The sequence below is a fragment of the Candoia aspera genome, chromosome 5 (genome assembly GCF_035149785.1).
Source record: "Candoia aspera isolate rCanAsp1 chromosome 5, rCanAsp1.hap2, whole genome shotgun sequence".
In the NCBI taxonomy this organism is placed as follows: Eukaryota; Metazoa; Chordata; class Lepidosauria; order Squamata; family Boidae; genus Candoia; species Candoia aspera.
Genome location: NC_086157.1, coordinates 15,985,606 through 16,006,375, shown reverse-complemented (window position 1 = coordinate 16,006,375; position 20,770 = coordinate 15,985,606). Strand labels below are relative to the sequence as shown.

The 20,770-nt window shown below is 39.9% G+C and overlaps 1 protein-coding gene across 1 annotated transcript; it reads right to left on the bottom strand.

The window, feature by feature from the left end:
* Positions 1 to 129: 129 nt before the first annotated feature.
* On the bottom strand, positions 130 to 20,443 carry DCT (dopachrome tautomerase). Its single transcript, XM_063304380.1, has 8 exons — positions 20,131 to 20,443; positions 10,267 to 10,566; positions 8,642 to 8,742; positions 5,132 to 5,298; positions 3,641 to 3,820; positions 3,419 to 3,554; positions 783 to 984; positions 130 to 320 (listed from the first exon to the last, which is right to left on the bottom strand). Exons 1-8 carry the CDS (start codon positions 20,441 to 20,443, stop codon positions 139 to 141), a joined length of 1,581 nt encoding a protein of 526 aa, XP_063160450.1. The 3' UTR covers positions 130 to 138.
* Positions 20,444 to 20,770: the final 327 nt, after the last annotated feature.

Below are 20,770 nucleotides of genomic sequence, written 5' to 3'. Positions count from 1 at the left end.
AGCCAGCATGCTGGCTAGGGAATTCTGGGAGTTGAAGTCCACACATCTTAAAGTCGCCAAGGTTGAGAAACATTTCTCTAAATAAATGAACTGGAGGTCTAATGGGGAAGGGGGAAAGAGACCGCGAATGTTTCACTGCTATGGCTCATCAGTGTACCACTTTACATTGAACTGCGCATTCATTAGGGGCTCAAAGCCTTTCCGTTGTTTCTTGTGCTGGAAGAGGATGAGCAGAAGGACCAGCAGAATTAGAACTAGGAGAGCTCCCCCAACAGTGGATCCTACCATCAGAGCCCAAGCCCGGGATTCTTCAGCAGACTCTGAAAGAGCAGAGAAACGTCATGAGGTATAACACCACTCATCAATGATAAAAAAAAAAAAGCCTGAAAAACATTAGGTCCTCCTGAACTCTGCTGCAGCTCCTCAAAAACAGGAATATATGTTTGTCTTTAAAAACCAACAAGAGAGATGTTTTGAAGTGAAGTGGAGAGGTATCCTAGATGCACTGAAATGAGGGGAAGCACAATCACTGATGGCAATTATTATGGATTTAATGTGGGGAGTATAAAAACCAGGGGCAGCAGGATTCCAGTTCTCACCTGGATTTAATGCTCTCTCGCACCGATCTGGCTCAAAAGGCTGCTGTGTAAATAGCTACCTTTTTAAAACCTGCAGACTAATCCTTTGGCATCAACTACAAAGATCCTGCAGCAACTACAGTACACAGTGCCTGGCTATTGTGCAATCAACACTGTAATTCGGAAAGAAACAGATAATATTACCTGGCAGATCAATGTCGTAGCTATAGCCAAGTTGCTCAGCGGTTAGAAAGATTTCCTTATTGGGAACAGGAGGGAAGAAGGGCACCATGTTAAACATCTGGTTGTGACCAATGGGAGCCAGCTCCTGGGGCCAGGCACTGTCAGATGGGTTAAATCGTTTCATCCACTCATCAAAAATAGCATCAGTAAAGGAATGAAGGACCTGTAATTCCAATTTACGTTGATGTTAAATTCCTAACATGGCCATGCAAATGTAACGAAAGCAAACTACTACCCATAACTATCTCCTGGCTATCCACATTCACCATGTGCCGTTGTCTACAGACCTCAAGTGCTACTCTGTCTTGAAGAATGAAAGATGATGCGTAACAAAAATGGTAGAGTTTTCCTATTCTATGGAATAGGTTCAACTAGCCAATATTCTCTTCCTGGTGTCTGCAAACTGGCCTGTGCTTCAGGTTCTAAACCTCAGGGGTAGACACTTTTTTCATAGCCTGGGGCCACACATTCCTTTGGGGGGAAAGGAAACTACAGAAAGCAGAAATAAGGTTTTCAGTCATTTTTTCTCTTCTGAGGTGGAGGCACAGGGAGACCATGAAAGAATCCTTCAATAGTTAAAATGCATCAAGCCCATCCGAGGATTCACTCATCCATTTCCTTTAGGTTCCTGCTGCAAATGGGTGGGAAATTGCACTCCTGGTGTTTGGAAGTTTACCACTAAACTTAAGCATGAGTGTTGGCGGAGAAATCAGTAACAGCATCTCAGCCAGAATTGTTCACCCCCTGCTGTAGGCTCTGTTCTAATAGCAATTTTAGTACAAGCTAACAGACGTCAGGGAACTTTCTGCAAAGGGAAGAAACCTATGTGTGAGAGACCCATCAAGAAATTTTTGACAAATTTAATACTGGCTTCTTGGCGCACCAGTCACACAAAGGTCTTTAAAATACAGTCTTCCTATAATGTCAATGTAAGATTCCAGATGTTCCAAATTCAAGAGACAGTCCTAAATGCTTATAAAGAGAGATTACCACAGGACAAATCTCTGAAAGGCTATCCATTTGAAGTAAATATTACAGGTTTATTCTTCATGATCGTTAAGATGGTTTATTACATCTGGGCCTCAGAGAATGCTTTGCTTTAGACATCAAACCACTGTTTCAACCACTGTGAAGGAATCTACCTGTGAACAGTTGGCACTCTTACTAAAGTTTACTAAGGGTGAATGTTCAAGTCCTTCCTATTTTGATTACTGTACTAATAGCTGCAGGGATCAAACTTTAATTTAACCAGCAGAGGGAGCTCACAGAAAATCAGAAGCAGTCTGGTAGCACCTTTTCCAACTAATAAATTGTATTTAAAAGTTTAAGTTTTCATGAGCTGCAGCTTCATGCTTTTTAATGAAATGTGTTGGTTGGAAAAGGTCTACCAGACCCCTTCTGATTTTTTGCCACCACAGACTGACACAGTTCTCCTACAATGTCTTTAGCCCGCAGAATGCAAAGGACCTTTGAAGCAAAACACAATGCTTTCAGCCTGCCCATACACTATCCTTGCAAAATATGATTTTCTCTTCAGCTGCTTTTAATAATAAGACATGTAATGGATACTCTTGTCATCAGAACAGCATTATAAACTTCACATTTTAAAATAATAAAAATTACAGTGACCTAGATTTTACTGTCTCTTCATAAGACATTCTGTCTATTGCAAGGAACTAGAATGTTCATAACACTGATTAAATCTGGGAGCAGGATTTGGGTGCCCATTCGGAAATCAGTTGGAAATATCATCCCCCGCGTGATTCACTCTTGGATCCTGATCTGCCAAATGTGGGGGTTGGGGGTTTCTCAAATGCTTGAAACTCACTTTCAATCCCACCCCATCAAATCTGTGAGGAACATAAATGAGATAAGTGATGAAAAAAAATACCACTGGGTCTTTTTCTTTTACTTTCTTATACTTTCTCTCAGCCATTGCAAACTAATTGTAACTGACTGTAACTAATTTGGGGTAACTGATAATCTGATTTAATTATAAACGACTTCCAAGTGTTTCAGACTTCAGCATAAAAGATATGAAATATATGAAATAATAGTAATAGCCACAGCAGCCAAAAAACAATGTGGTGTAGAAAAGTGAAAAGTAACTGAATCATTTATTTTCGTTTGAGTGGTTTGCAAGAGAAATTAATTGGCTGATTTGCTTCCTATGAAATTTCAATAAAACCCTATACATATATATGTTTCTATTTAAATAGCATATGCAAATTTTGTTCTGTTCTGTGTCTCATTGATCTGTGCTCAAAGGAGTTCATAGGGTACAGTAAAATAATGTCAAGGTAGCAGCTGTTTTTTATTTGTGTTGCGTTGGCGACACTCATTACAAAAAAGTCCGAAACTCCGTCGCACTGTTGCAGCTGACATCTTCACATTTTTTGACCATATCCTGCAGCTACCCCTGCCTGTGCTATTCCTAGCTAAAAGCCTAGTAGTCAATAGAGGTCAGATACACTAATCAGTAGAAGGTATTATTTCTGTTTTGTGCATAAATCTGGCACTGGACCTGTGGGGAAAGGTTCTCATAGAAACATATTTAATTCTAAAAGTTTATGGAAGTCAAAAGCAAAAGGACTTACCACAAAAATAGGGTCATTTGCTGCAGAATGGGGGAAAGCCCCCGTTCCATTCAAAACGGAGTGAACCAAGTTATGGAGATTCATGACTGGTGGCTCAAAGCTACCATCTGCTTTATCAAAACCTTCCAACGTGTTCCTGTGGCAAAGGCAAGTAAAGCAGTGCATTACATCTAGCCATCTCCGGCCTGAGGGAAATGGCATTCTAAAGTTCAATGGTCTCACCTGAAACTAAAAGTAGAATTCCGAAAGAAAGGAGGGTTATCAAAGTCCTGAAGAGAAAGACAGTTCTGAATGTCCTCCACCGTTGGCAGCTTATCGCCAGCTTTGCTGAAAGGGCGTCTCTGTAGAGGCCCCTCGACACTTGCATTACACAGCGTGACCAGGCGGTTATAATCGTTCAAACTTAGGTTCAAAATAAGACCAATAGCAATAGTTAGATCTGATCATCTGGCATATTTTGTATCACAGACTTGTACAGTGGGAAAGAATTAAACTTTTCATTAGTTACCTGAACAATTAATAGCACACTGATCTCTAAAAGGTTAGAATTTTGATAATCCATACGGTAAGATATTTGGTAATAATCACTCTGTATCAGATTTGGTACTTTCCATGTGTTGGATTATAATTACCAGCATCCTCATTAAGCATAGCTAACAGCTACAGTATGCTGGTTGACGCTGATGAAAGAACACACATCCAAGGTCAGGTTTACAACCAAGCATTGTTTATAGGATAACAGCAGCCACCCTGGGTAAAACTAGAAGATGCTACTGTATACAGCAGAGTTTCTTAAACTTTTTGCTCATAGGACCCCTTCTCACTTTTAACAATTATGGAGAAGCCCAAAAGAGGTTTTGTTTGTGTGGGTTATATTTATTAATATTTACTGCATTAAAAATAAAATTGATGCATTCGTAGAATATTTATTTATTGAATCATTTAAAAATAACAATATTAAATCCATTAGATATGAACATAAATAAAATATTTTTCAAGGAAATACCCTATATTATTTAACAAATAAAAAAATAATAATGAGAAGAGTTACATTGTTTTAAATTTTTGCAAATATCTTCAATATCAGGCAAATAAATATGATTTTGCAGACCCCTGAGAGGGTCTTGGGGGACCCCCAGGGGTCCTCGGTCCATACTTTAAGAAACACTGCTATAGAATATCAGTTTCAGCAAATTCTGAAGTAAAACAAAATGTAATGCTACTTCTTAAAATGGCTATACTGCTGCGGGAAGAAATCAGATTATTAGTATTAACTGGATAGCTACACAAGGTACTTAGGCCCTAACAATGTTTACTTTAATCCTGTTCACTTTTGGCATCAGTAGCATGGAGGCCCTGAGGAAAAGCAACCCTTCCTTTCCTGTAATTTAGTGAAAACATGCCAACTTCAAACCATTATTTCAATTCTGACTTGTTTCTGTAAAGCAGGGTAAAGATTAGCTGCAATTAAGGATAGAGCATAACAGCAAACCAGAGATGATGGAAAATGGATGCATCAGTTCAGTAAACTGAAAATTATCATAGAAATCATTCAACGTTTAAAAATATTAAGGGTTTTGTAAGAACCACATTTATTTGAATTCAACCTCTGTATTGATTAAACAGTTGAAAGACAGATGATTAACAGCACTGGGAGGTGGGAAATTAGTATGGGCAGATTGAACATCTGAAGTGTCCTCAAAATGTTTTTACCTATTACAAACTATCTCCCATTCTGAGAATCTTGAATTACGACTTATTAGATTTGGCTCATCTGGCCTTGATGCTCCAAAAAGTTGATCCGTGCACACGTCACATTCATTCTTCCCTGTAGCAAAATTCCAGAATGGCAATGCAAAGGACTCATTGCCAGTCAGTCGCTAAAGAACATGGAGGTGAAGAGATGGAGAGAAGACATTAATATAGACCCATATCTTTATATCAGCCTTTTTCAATGATACTTATATCACTAACATATTTTTTCACATCTTTGCAATGTCTCTGGACTTCATTTGCCAAAATTACGTATTTCATTTATAAGCTACATGCTATTTCATTCTCCAACTGACATAGATTTATGCTAGCTTATCCTGATTAGCTACCCAACAGCAATGGAATCGTTAACCAGAAGAGCAGAAAGTGTTTTAAAAATAAGTTTATTTTCCCCATTTTCTTTTTCTGGCCTGCTGTCATTAACCAACCGAATCATCCAATCAGTACAGCAACCACAACGAAATAAGCAGTACAGATGCATTTCAGAATAGCTTTGCTTAGAGTACTAGCATTTGAAAGATGACTGTGACAACAAAATTAGATAGATTCTTCTTAGTGCTAATACACTGTTGTTCCCCACCTGTCAGTTAACGAGAGGAATTCCAATAGTCTCTCTAGAATATCTGGAGACATTATGCCTTCCCTGGGCATTTATCCTGCTATGTTTTTTCTCTTAGTTTCTTCTTTATCACAAAATAATCAGCATTTAATCTGACATGGAATATTAATGAATCAAATATGGACAGCCTCCAGAAGAGATTATAAACATATATCTATTTCCCAAACAAGATCCCCAAAAGCCTTTGTCTAGAGAATGAAAGTTACCTTGAAAAAGACAACATCCCATACTACTTTCTCTGAGCACCTCTTATATCATCAAAACCAGAGCTGAACACATCATAAAACTGGGTGCGTGAACATCATAAATCCATGATGTGCTTTTTAGATAAAGGGTCACCAGAAGGTCATGGAGATAATTTAGGATAAAGGATGGTAGGAGACAAAGCACAAGGATCCCAGTCTTGGGGAAATGTTTTTACTATTTCAGTTTATCTCAAAAATATATGCACCAAGAAGGAGGTTTGAAAGATCGACAATTTATGGGTTGGGAACATGAGAAGAAAACAGACCATTATGTACCTTATTGGTTCATGTCTATCTATCCAAACATGGAGTAAACAACTTAGAAAAGCTATAAAACACAAACCTATTTTTAAAAAATAGTTATCTAGAAGGAAAACCTACACCCCTTGGTTTATCTCAGATAGGCCTTGAAAATATTCATTCTTATAAGCCTTAGCGTAGGATACTATTAATGATTTATAATTACCGTACACTGTTTTGTGGTGTAATCCATTCTTGTAATCTTTTGATAGTACTATAACTTGCAACAAAATTGTCTTTTTAGTAAGACATTCTTTGACCCAAATAATGATTTAAATGTAAACTAATGACCATTTAAGATCTCAGGAGATACACACTGTATCCCATGGACGTTTGACTGAGTCCTTCAAAAGTCCAAATGTGTCCCAAAACTAGACTGATGGCTTAACCCAAACAGTTAAAGTTATGGGGGGATGGGGGGAGTCAGTTATTTTAATACAAAGCAATAGCCTACAAGATGCAAGGTTTTGATGTGGGTAGGGATTTCATTGACAGATGAACCTATCACAGCACAACATACTGCACATTAAACCTCTATGGTAGGTATCCTTTCTATTATCTGTTTTAAAATCAATATTTTAAGAATATAGTACATTTACACTTAACTGAAATATACACTATGTCTATATATACACACACACACACGTACATACATAGTGTTACATCCCAATAATGCTATCTTCGAAATATATTTTGAAAACTACCTGTCCTTTTCACTAAATAATGCTGTTTTGAATTAAGCAGCCTGTCCTGCACTTCCCCTCGCAACTCATCTGCTAAACTCAGGTGAGGTGAAGAACATTGTCTCGTCATCAGTATTTAGGTAAGACATAGTCCAGCTGTCTTCAGTAAGTGAAATGACATCTTAGACAGCAAAATGTCAGAAATCACCCGATCCACAGTCTAATGCATTGTTTCTCAACCTTGGCAACTTTAAGATGTGTGGACTTCAACTCCCAGACTTCCCTAGCCAGCCATGCTGGCTGGGGAATTCTGGGAGTTGAAGTCCACACATCATAAAGTTGCCAAGGTTGAGAAACCTGGTCTAATGGATGGATAAGAACCAAGCTCTCAGCTTTCTCACATTTTCAATTGTTTATAGTTCTCAGCAGTGTAAATATATAAAAAATTAATATATGGATATAAAGACATTTTTGAGGGTCAAATATGTATGATGAGTATTATAATAGAGAATATACATATGCAGCTCAGGGTTCTTGGTGTGCTTGATTTTCCTGCAGATGTCTCACTACCTGGCTAGGTAACATGATCAGTGCATAGGAAGGTGGGTGTTCTTCTTTTGAAAAATAGCACAATCCAGAACACAGTGCTACTATGGGTAAACCCTGTCATAGTGATATAATTGAAAAAAATAGGCTGATCTGGCTACTCTTTCCTTGTTCCCATCTTTTCCAAAGTTCTTGTAATTCTCACCACTGCTTAACGTTGCAACTCTGAAAGGATATCACGTGTTTAGAGAAGAGACAAAAAATACAAGATTTCTCAAGTGAGACACACACACACTATTTCTTGGGAGAAAAAAAGTGCTTTTGGGAGAGGAGCTGTTAAGAGAAGTGCTAAAAATTATGAAATTATAGATTGTATAGAAAAAGTATATAAGTATATAGAGATGGGTGTCTATCCATCCCATTAGATCCAGCAGGAGAGGCATGCTCTGGGTGCCATCCACAAGAGAAGGTGATTTAGCAGGACCTGGGAGGAGGCCTTTTCTGCCATGGCACCCACCCTTTGCAACATCTTCCCTCCCCCCCTCTAGATCAGACTTGTCCTGATCCTGCTGGCCTTTCGCAAGGCATTAAAAACTTAGCTGTGCTGTCAAGCCTGAGGAGAGCCTGTTTTTTGGTTATATTGACTATGGAGTGTTCAGTTATTCTCAAGTTTTTGCTAGTTTATGCTGTGTTATGTTATTTGTGTCTTTAATCACTGGTTGTGTTTTTATTCTGTTTTAACTGTTAGCCACCCACAGTCAAGTATATGAGATGAGTGTCCATATAAATTTATTGAATAAATAAACTGTTCAGTTTTCTGGTCAGTTAGCATAATGATGATGTTCTGTTTTGATCCCACCAAGTTAATGCTTTTCTGCCTCCACTTTGGTTGGTCTTGGCTCTGGGACAAGATGCAATGAGCCATTTTTTAAAATTTCCTGTACTGGGAAACCCTCCCTTCCTGGCGTACTGTGGAGGCTAGGAGATGCCCCAGCTGCCTCTTCAGATACATGTAGATGATGAAGATAGTGATGATACGATAAAGACAATGACTAACCTGCAGATCTCTTTCTAAGAGCAGTAAATGATACCTGTGCCAGGTAACAAAAGCAGGGCCTTGATGGGCAAAGTCTATTGCTGTAAAGGGACGGCCTGGTCCTGAGAACAGATGAGAGGAACAAGATTTACAGTTAAAAAGACATTCTGAAAGACATGTTAGATCTCCAAAGGCAGATCAAATCTATAGCTTCCTGGTCCTCTCTACCATTCCATCTTCTGCTCTTTCTCCCTCCAATTTTTGTGCCTATTTGGTTTTTCTTTGCCTTGTAAATCAGCATAATGCAGGGGGCACAATCTCTAATCCCCAAAGGATGCCTGCCTGTACATCTTTCACAGCAGCTTCCAATTTTCACAAGTTAAAATTAATCTTGGTGGATTAAGATTTGACCAAAATGCTGGGCACAAGGAAATTAATGTGAAAAAAATAGATGAAGCTTTTTTTTTTCAATGTGTGTTTTCTTTAAACCTGCCTACTTTCTGATATGGCCACATCTAGTTTTTTATTTCTTCACTTGCACAAGGCCCCTAACATATTCGTGTAACTGAAAATTGACAAGTCTGTGCATGTGCAACGGCCAGGGAGAAACTGGCCAACTCTGTGCATGTGCAACTGGCCAAGAGGAGCAAAGGGCAGGGCCACAGTTTGGCAATTTGCCCATACCCTCTTTCCAACCAAACCTGGAGTCATAGATTTCCCTTACACTGGAATCACTGCAATTGTTTGTCAATTCTCTGCACAGTTCCAGTACCCCAGAGATAACCCCTCAATTACTTATATTGGCCAATGTAAAAATGTAGCCAGATGCTGACATCTCAATGACTTCAGTGCAGCAACAGTATTCTAAAGAAAAACAAAGCTTGCTTTGTTAAAGCAACTGGTAAAGCTCACTGAATTCTGTTCACTGATTATGGATTGGGGCTTGCCACAGGTTAGATAGTTTCCAAGTTATTTCAGTCCAAAGCAGGGACCAAAGAAAGGAGGCTTGGAAGATCTGGTGGATGGACATTCCTAGTGGGATTCAGCTTGGGGGAACACAGCTGTGCAAGAAAATAAACAGCAAAAAAGGGGCACAATCACATTTGTCAACTTTTTAAACCAGCGGCCTGCCTCTGTGTCTTTAGTTGCAGCTTGATTTGAAGAAATCAGCATGTGGGGAAATTTTCAGCTTCTGTTCTCTTACAGATCAAGTTGCTGTTAAATTATGGCTGGATCATAATTTCTGATCTGTTGGATTCTGCAAAACCTATTTCTCTTATTCCCAAAACAGGAGAAGGTAAAAACAAGTTAACCATGTAACACAGCACAGATAGGAAACCTTTGGCCATTCAGATGCAACTGGACTCCATCGGCCTCAAATAACATAGCCAATAGGTAGAGGTGATGGGAGTTGTATTCCAACATCTAGAAGAGCTTTTCCCAGTCTGGTTCCTCAAGCTGTGTTGGGATTACAACTTCCAAATTTCCTAGTAAGAATAATCTAAAGAGCCCCGTATTGGAGAAAGCTGATCTAAAGGGCCATCAATTCCTTAACACTGTAATATGGAACCAAATAAATTGTATCCATATTACCTACACTATACTTTTCACCTACTCAATCCCCCCCCAAACTGGAAAGCACCAACCTAATAGAGTATCTCTGACTGAATAATAATGGAGCCACACATAGTAGTTATAAATGCTGCAGTTTGCAACTTGTGGGTCATTTCTGCTGGGACCTAGCAGACTCAGCCAGTGCTGGGTTGCAATCATATAGTCAGGATGGGTAATAGCCTTGGCAAGGTGGAGGGCATCTAAAAACTGTTCCCGCTCTTCATCTGTCAAAGAGTGGATGTTCTTCCGGACAACGAGAGGCTTCTTTTCATCACAGTTGGACCCTGACCAGCCAAATTTGCAGTCTCCACAGTTATAGCCAGCAAAATGTCCTAGAGAAAAAGAGAGCATCATTTATACTACTGCTGGATACAAATAAGAATGCCAAGAAAAGAATACAGATGTAGTAAAACACATACTGTATGATTACAACATGTCACTACAAAGCTAGATGCTGCCCATTCTGAAGAAGCCAAGCTCATGTTATCATGTAGCTGATATTCTTCTTGACCTGACCAATAACACTTTCTAAGAACACAATACAGCTTGGGACACAGTTGGGCCTGGCCGTCCACAAGCTCATAGGTATATCTGCGCTCTTTGGGAACTCAGTTCTTCTGTCCCAGATGACTGAAAAAATGATAGAACAATAAACTCTGGACTTATTTTTTTTAAAAAAGGAGAAAGCTATGAAAAATTGTATTTGTTTAAAAAAAGCCAAAAACTTTTCTACTAGGTTTTACACCAGCAAGCTTCTCTGTGCTAAGCAAAGATCTTAACTGCTGTGCTATTTCCTTAGTGCTGGTAAGGGAAATTGTATTGGAGAGCATGATGAAGAAAGGAGAAAAAACTAAGCTGCTTGTTGAGTCTGCACATATTTGCATGTTGATGTTTTAATCTTGTAAATATAAATTTAACTTAACTTGTGTGGGTAGGTAAGTAGATGTAAAAACGCACAAACGTATATGTACATATATAGGATCTATACATAGAAAGGAGAGTGATTGGCCATTACTTTCCAGAAGAGAAAGGTGGGAGGGCACAGCACCAAGGGAATTGTTGTGGGAGCCTACAGTCTGGAGTATTTGAGTATTTTGCAAGTTGTTGCCAATGTTTCAGTCCAGTCAGGATTTCCTTCTCCAGCAAAGGATCGTTACCTTGTCGTGGTGCTGGAGCTTGAGCACCTCAATGATGCCATGAGCTAAACCATGAAGGGCCACCCAAGACGGGAAGGTCATGACAGAGAGGTCAGACTAAATGCGATCCCTGGGGGAGGTAATGGCAACCCACCCAAGTATTCTTGCTGTGAAAACTAAATGGATCAGTACAACCAGAGATATGTCAGTATACCATCAGAAGATGAGACTCCCTCGTCAGAAGATGGTCAAAATGCTACTGGGGAGGAACAGAGGATGAGTTCAACTAGCCCCAGATGTGATGACGCAGCTAGCTCAAAGCCGAAAGGACGGTGCTGGTGGTGAACGGCAAATCCAATGTTCTAAGGATCAATGCACCATTGGAACCAGGAATGTAAGATCTATGAGCCAGGGCAAATTGGATGTGGTTATTGGTGAGATGTCAAGATTAAAGATAGACATTTTGGGCATCAGTGAACTGAAATGGACTGGAATGGACCACTTCACATTAAATGACCACCAGATCTACTACTGTGGACAAGAGGACCACAGAAGAAATGGAGTAGCCTTCATAATTAATAGTAAAGTAGCTAAAGCTTGGATACAATCCAAAAAATGATAGAATGATATCAATTTGAATTCAGGGCAAGCCATCTAACATCACAGTGATCCAAATATACGCCCCAACCACAGATGCTGAAGAAGCTGAAGTAGAGCAGTTCTATGAGGATCTGCAGCACCTACTGGACAATACGCCTAAAAGAGATGTTATTTTCATCACAGGAGACTGGAATGCTAAGGTGGGCAGTCAAATGACCCCTGGAATTACAGGTAAGCATGGCCTGGGAGAACAAAACAAAGCAGGACATAGGCTAATACAATTTTGCCAAGACAACTCACTCTGCATAATAAACACTCTCTTCCAACAACCTAAGAGATGGCTTTATACATGGACTTCACCAGATGGACAACACCGAAATCAGATTGACTACATCCTTTGCAGCCAAAGGTGGCGGACATCTATACAGTCGGTAAAAACAAGACCTGGAGCTGACTGTAGTTCAGATCACGAACTTCTTATTGCACAATTTAGGATCAAACTAAAGAAATTAGGGAAGACCCACAGATCGGTTAGATACGAGCTCACTAATATTCCTAAGGAATATGCAGTGGAGGTGAAGAATCGATTTAAGGGACTGGATTAAGTAGATAGGGTCCCAGAAGAACTATAGGCAGAAGTTCACAACATTGTTCAGGAGGCGGCAACAAAATACATCCCAAAGAAAGAGAACACCAAGAAGGCAAAATGGCTGTCTGCTGAGACACTAGAAGTAGCCCAAGAAAGAAGGAAAGCAAAAGGCAACAGTGATAGGGGGAGATATGCCCAATTAAATGCAAAATTCCAGAGGTTAGCCAGAAGAGATAAGGAATTATTTTTAAACAAGCAATGCGCGGAAGTGGAAGAAGACAATAGAATAGGAAGGACAAGAGACCTCTTCCACAAAATTAGAAACATTGGAGGTAAATTCCAGGCCAAAATGGGTATGATCAAAAACAAAGATCGCAAGGACCTAACAGAAGAAGAAGAGATCAAGAAAAGGTGGCAAGAATATACAGAAGACCTGTATAGGAAGGATAACAATATCGGGGATAGTTTTGATGGTCAGTGAGTTAGAGCCAGACATCCTGAAGAGTGAGATTGAATGGGCCTTGAAAAGCATTGCTAATAAGAAGGCAGCAGGAGACGACGGTATCCCAGCTGAACTGTTCAAAATCTTGCGAGACGATGCTATAAAGGTGATGCATGCTATATGCCAGCAAATTTGGAAAACACAAGAATGGCCATCAGATTGGAAAAAATCAACTTATATCCCCATACCAAAAAAGGGAAACACTAAAGAATGTTCAAACTATCGAACAGTGGCACTCATTTCACATGCCAGTAAGGTAATGCTCAAGATCCTGCAAGGTAGACTTCAGCAATTCATGGAGTGAGAATTGCCAGATGTACAAGCTGGATTTAGAAAAGGCAGAGGAACTAGGGACCAAATTGCCAATATCCACTGCCAGGGAGTTTCAGAAAAACATCTATTTCTGTTTTATTGACTATTCTAAAGCCTTTGACTGTGTGGACCATAACAAATTGTGGCAAGTTCTTAGTGGTATGGGGATACCAAGTCATCTTGTATGCCTCCTGAAGAATCTGTATAACGACCAAGTAGCAACAGTAAGACCACAAAACAAGGGACTGGTTTAAGATTGGGAAAGGAGTACGGCAGGGCTCTCACCCTACCTGTTCAACTTGTACGCAGAACACATCATGCAACGTGCTGAGCTTGAGGAATCCAAGGCTGGAGTTAAAGTCACTGGAAGAAACATTAACAATCTCAGATATGCAGATGATACCACTTTGATGGCTGAAAGTGAAGAGGAACTGAGGAGCCTTATGATGAAGGTGAAAGAAGAAAGTGCAAAAGCTGGCTTGCAGCTAAACCTCAAAAAAACCAAGATTATGGCAACCAGCTTGATTGATAACTGGCAAATAGAGGGAGAAAATGTAGAAGCAGTGAAAGACTTTGTATTTCTAGGTGCAAAGATTACTGCAGACAAGAAATCAGAAGACGTTTAATCCTTGGGAGAAAAGCAATGACAAATCTCGATAAAATAGCTAAGAGCAGAGACATCACACTGAAAACAAAGGTCCGCATAGTTAAAGCAATGGTGTTCCCCGTAGTAACATATGGCTGCAAGAGCTGGACCATAAGGAAGGCTGAGAGAAGGAAGATAGACGCTTTTGAACCGTGGTGTTGGAGGAAAATTCTGAGAGTGCCTTGGACTGCAAGAAGATCAAACCCATCCATACTCCAGGAAATAAAGCCAGACTGCTCACTTGAGGGAGTGATATTAAAGGCAAAACTGAAATACTTTGGCCATATAATGAGAAGACAGGACACCCTGGAGAAGATGCTGATGCTAGGGAAAGTGGAAGGCCAAAGGAAGAGGGGCCGACCAAGGGCAAGATGGATAGATGATATTCTAGAGGTGACGGACTCATCCTTGAGGGAGCTGGGGGTGTTGACGTCCGACAGGAAGCTCTGGCGTGGGCTGATCCATGAAGTCACGAAGAGTCGGAAGCGACTAAATGAATAAACAACAACAAGGATTTCCTTAGGCCCTCCTAGAGTCAAGCCAGCAGGAGCATAGGACAGGAGCATCTTAAATGTGGTGTATATTCCCATTATCCAGAAATGTTGGGGCTGTAAGTCTCAGAATTCCCAGCACGGGGAATTCTGACCTTGTTTACATATAATTCTTATTAGTTTTTCTGGCATTAGCTATGTCAGCAAATTGATACAGTAAAGAGTAATGCAAGAGTTTGATAAAATGCTGTAACATTGGTGACCTTTCTGTTGTTCTTCTGATTACCTCTATGAGAACCCCCTTTCATGAAATCTACTTTCAGAAAAAGAAATGGCTCTGGGAAGAGGAATCCCATTAGCACTTCACAGCCTGCATGCATGGGAACTTACTGCATTCAGAAAAGATGTATTATGGAATTAGCTGTCTAACAGCAATAATGACTGGTAATTGCTTGTAATTGCATCCATGACCTCTATTCTAAACCAATCAACTTACTACAATACATTCAAACAATAATCATTTACAAGAAGTATTAGCACAAGAAAACAAGAATAGGTCAGACTTTCTGATTTAATTACCCGATTTACAAAACGGAAGACTTAAGTGGTAGAAGGTCCACAATGTGCAATAATGCAGTTCAAGACTTCCATATGCACACTGCCTTTAGCATGGAATTAATGGAACAACTAGGATTGTAAGCATATAAAACAACTGTGTTCATGTTTGCTCGTGATCGCAGTTAAGGAAGTGTTAAGTCTACACTAGATCTGTATAACTGTCAGGCCCAATAACCTGAGGCACATTAAATTCAAGGCTCTTACTGCTGCGATTCTGGTAATTCACAACTCCAAACTTCAAGCAAAAAACAGAAGGTTTACCATCTCCTCTTACTGGGATACTATATTTGACTACTAGGCCAAGAGATGGGTGGGTGTGGTTTAAAACAAGGGTGGGCAATATATGTTCCTCCAGATATTGTTGGATTGCAATTCCCATAATCCTTCAAGGTTGGCCATGATGAGTGATGGCGTTGGAGCCCAACAATATTTGGAGGGTGGCACATGATGTTTCTACATGGAAAAAAGCATATTCCTGTGTTGAAAGAAAGACGCATGACCAGAAAAATACCTGTGCCCCTCCTTTGCCCCTCCTTTTTGGTAAGGCTCTCATGTGAGAGTGTGAGGACTCCGGGAAAGGAATGGAAGGGAGAGCAGACATAACCACCCAAGAGGTAGTAGTTAATGAAATATGATACAACGACAGAACAAATCAAACATTACATGATAAAATTTTTGGATTATTTGCTTGTGTCTGAAAAAAATGAAGTTTTGATTTTGGGTTTTGATGATTAAATGATTTGATCTTATAGAAATAATGTTACTAAAGTTTAATTAATGGTAAGAGATTATATCTGTATAATATGCATTTATATCTATTGGAGAAGGTTGGAAGTCACTCTCTTTTTCTGTTTTCTACCTTTATAGTTTTTCTTTTTTCTTTAGTTCTGTATTCCATCTTATCTATAATCTATATTTTGTATTTTAACTATACTTTGAAAATCAATAAAGTTCTTTTTTTTAAGAAAATTACATGAAAAAATGAATGCAAAATTTTAAAGAAGCAATTTCAGTGGACCAATGGGAAGAGTTAAGAGAAAAAGTCAATAAAATTTACCCCAGTTATAATTTAGGGGAAAATTGGTATAAAATGTTTTACAGATGGAGCATAATTCTGTCAACGATGTTGGAAATGCCACAACAAAGCCTCTATCACATATGGTAGTTATTTAAGAAAGCTCAAAGTACAGGAAAGAAATATATCCTAATATTCCAAAAAAATTTTTAAATGAAATTTGAACTGAAACCCATAGATATTTTTATTAGACATAATTCCAGAAAGCATAAATGAAAAATTTCATAATTTACTAAGATATATGTTGACAACTGCAAGAACAAACTTGGCACAAAGCTGGAAAAGAGAAACCATGCTGACAATATTAGAGCGGGAGGCTAAAATTGGAGAATATGCTACAATGGCAAAATAGACAGAATATATCCATAATAGTTAGACATTTGGAATATGGTTTTGAGGACTTAAACAGAAACCAGCAACAATCATGAAGGCACTGTGTGTGAGTTGGCGCGGCCTTATAAATTTGTTTAATAAATAAATAAATAAAATATTTAATGTTTAATGTAAAATACAGGTATCTAATTTGCAGTTAGCGGTTAGGGACACAAACAGAAGTGAAGGGGAGGATATGTTTTTAAAAAGTCTTCTCACAGTGCTTTTAATTCATACTTAGTAAGTTATTAGTTTGTTTTCTTTCATTCTTTTTCTTATTCTGTTCTGTATTTCATTTTTTAAACAATAAAATATGAAATAGAAAAAAAGAGAGATTGGGCAAGTCAGCTGACAGCTTATCTCATAAACAACAACTTAGCCCAGGGAGAAAGTAGCATCAGAGATGCCCCTCTAATGAGCTTACTATAATGAGGCTGGGCAATTCCTCTTCCAGTTTCTAAGATTCTATATTTAGCACTGTTGAGCATTAAAGAGATCTCACTGTGTGGCTCTTGCTTCCTTGATCTTGCCCCACATGAGTCTTTCAAAAAAGACATGGCTGCAAGAAAAAAAGGATTGATGGTCAGAACATCTCTGAGAAGGTCCATAGGACACAAAGGGACCGCTCAGAAGCACAGTGGCAACAAAGGCAGCTGGAAACATTGCCCAGAGAGACAGTTAGCAGAAGAAGAAGAGAAATTTGGCAGGAGCAGCTCTAGCATTGAGAGTCCTAGAAGAACCACAGGCAGGCTGAAGTCCTGAGAAGATGCCAGGCATTGGCCACAATGGAGAAAAGCAGTGGTATCCCTGTAATAAGAACAACAGAAGTCCCAAAGAGGAAATGGGAGAAGAAGCCAGCAGCAACAGACCCCTATCTAGCTGACAGGCTCAACGTGGAGACCAGGCTGAGACATCAGAGTTACCTACAGCCAGAAACACAGCAGCACATAGGCCAGGAGCATGGGTGTCAGAGGCCGAGTGGAAGACTGGAGCTGGTAATGGATAGGTGGCAATAGAGAATGTTGGAGGCCAGATTGGGAGATCAGAGCTGGTGATAGATGGGATGTCAGAGGCTGGACCAGAACTTTGGAACCAGAAGCCTCAGGGAAGCGAGCAACCACCAAAAGAAGCCAATAGTCCCAGGAGGCATGCTGAGTTTAAGGAGGCCTAAGGCACTGGCATCTCAGCCTGTCAAGGTTGCACCAAAGCCTAGAGAAGTTGGTAACCCAGTCCAGGAGGGTAACAGAGGCCCAGAGCACTGGCAATCATTACCGGATACCCCAAAAGCAAGAGGAGCAGCAAGGATCCTGAAGCCACCACAACCTCCAACTAGCAGCAGGCCAAGCCATGGCACTGAACCGGGACATAGTCAAGGTCAGCTACCAAGCACAGTAGCACAGCTCTCAAGAGGGACAATCCAGCCTTCCTGGACATGGATATGACTTTGTGTAGGCATGAATGAGGGGAAAACAAAGGGGTGGGGTAGGTTGAAGAGTATAGGATAGAGAAAAAACAGAGTAAAAAGGTAGTATTAGAAGATACAGGGTAGAAGACATAGAGAACTCACAGGATCCGTACAGGAATAATAAGAGACTTGATAAAATGATAGGCTACAGAGAAATAGTGAAGAACAAGGTAGAAGCAGCAAATAAGAGCAAGAATAAAGAAAGTTTACAGAGATTAGAATATAGAAGCACTAGGAAACAGATGTTAGAAAGCAAAATATTAAGAGAAAAGAAGCTCATAAAATAGGAAACAGTATCTTAGCCTTAGATAATAGGAGGTAAGATAGAATAGGTTTCCCAACACAGGTTTTCTAATAGTGACAAAGAACGCAAGGTGGTTTTAGTTATCTGTTTGGGACGATAAGAGATAGAAACCTGTACAGGAAAAACCAGCGATGTCTGCAGGATTGGAGGCTTTCATCAAAACGACAAAAGTAACATCACAACAGCATGACACATGCTGTTTTTGCCCCTTTTGCATGTGTGTGTGACATCATGATGGGCATACAATGGGGGCAGAGCAACAACATAACACTATTTTCGCCCCTTGGCCTTCCCCCCTTGGCCTTCCCTTCAGACAGCTATGGGAAGAACCCTAGTGAATATAATCCTCTGTGTAATAAAAACCCTGAACACAGGAATTGTCCCACCTTCTATGTCTGTCACCATCCCTAATCTGAACGTGACTCTCAGTGGCTCATATATACTAAGAAAAGGATTAAAACATCTATGGTACCTTTAAAAAATTTGATTCAATTGCTAAATCAGAAAAAAACCCATTGGCATAGCCAAAATGGACACAAATATAGATATAAATGTAAATATAAATACAAAAGATGGTGCCATGAATAATACTGAGGTACTCTGAAATACATATGTTCTCACTCTGGCTTGAACACCTTGCAGTATGGGGTTTTATTTTAATTCATTACATTTAATGTTAATATGACGACTTTCTAGTAAGGTATTTAACAATTCCCCTCTTTTGTCCCATTAAAAATTACAATGCAGTCACAACTTTTGGAAGTCTCAGCTATGCTGGCTGGGGAATTCTGGGAGTTGAAGTCCACACTTCTTAAAGTTGCCAGGGTTGAGAAACCCTTCAGTAGGGGCTTCAGCATCAGTGCAACTTCTCCCAGTTTCTACAAAAAAATCTGGGCCTCCACGGAAACTCCATGTTTTTTTAATGAATCTCAAAGGAGATTGCCTTTGATATAAAAGAATAGTCCACAATGAAAAGAATGACAAAAGAAGAATATCATTTGCTGAAAATGGTTCTAGCTATTTGGTGGGTAGGAGTGTTAAAGTTCCAAGGTAGCTGGTTGCAGTCTGCAACCGTTTGACCATACTGTGCATTAAAAATGTATCACTAGAGCCTTGAGCGAGGCCCTCAGAAATTTCCAAAAGTTGTGACTGCATTATAATTTTTAATGTGACAAAAGAGAGGAATTGTTAAATGCCTAACTAGAAAGTCATCACGTTATCATTAAATGTAATGAATTAAAATTAAATGTCAGTGAATTCATTTCCAGTTTTTGTCGCCGTCACCCCTTGGAGTGTGTCTCCTAGCATGTCACTCAGAGGCAAAGTATGCCTCTTGTTCCCCTGTCAAAAATGCACACCTCTCATGTACACAGAATTGCCTAAAAGGAAAAACCCTCAAATGCTGTCATCCAATGAACTTACCTACTCAGGCCTGACCACATTATTAAAATAGACAATGCAAGCCATTTTCATGCTGCATCCTTATTGGCATGGTCAGAACATGAACAAACAGAAAAAAAATAATAATAATACCCAAGCCAGTTATTAATGCTTATCAGAGATATTCAGAATGCTCAAAGTACATTACCTTCAAAGCTGGTAAGTTTGAACAGCAGCATCCAATAAAGAGAATACCAAGATCCTTTGTAGATCTTGTCATGGAGAACAATGACCAGCCTAGCAATACTCCAGAGATACCAGGACTACAAGCCTAAAATTCCCTGCTAGCATCAGGGCCACTTAATCTTAAAACATCTGGAGAACTTCCCCTCCCTTTTTTTCTCACCTGTGCACTGGCAGCTTCTGTTGAAGAACTTCAGGGGCCATCGTTCCCGATCATCCACATTATGGAGAGTGTAGGGCCCACTCCAGGGCCTGCTGTCTACTTGCACGTCCTGACAGGTACCCCTGCCTTGCTGTGAACCACACACATTGTTTGGATTCGACCCCAAAGCTGGGCAGCACTCCTTGGATTGCAACTTTTCTACAGTCATACACACTCGTGGGAACTGGCCCTTTGTCCCTGGAAGCCCAAAAAGGCTCAGGTACGCTAAGAGCGTCAGGCAGAGCAGCCTCCCATCTTGAAGCAGGAATGCCATCAAGATCTAGTTTCCAGAGCTTCCAGAACTCTGCTGCTCAGCCGGGGGTTCTGAATGCAGGAGGCAGTGAAGAGATTGTCATTAGCTGTCTCCAGCTGAATGAGCAGGCCCCATTCGAACTGACCCGAGAAGCAATTTTTCCTCCTCACTGCAACTAGGCTAACCTTCAGGAGTCTTTGCTTAATCCAAGATTCCCAGGACTGAATGTGGTTAATAGGCAAACAATTTAGCTCTTTGTTGCTTGCCAAGAGGCCATAGTTGAAGGTTTTATACTTTGGGGTCAGCAAACCCTAATTAGAAGGATTAGCTTTTTGAAAACCCTTATGA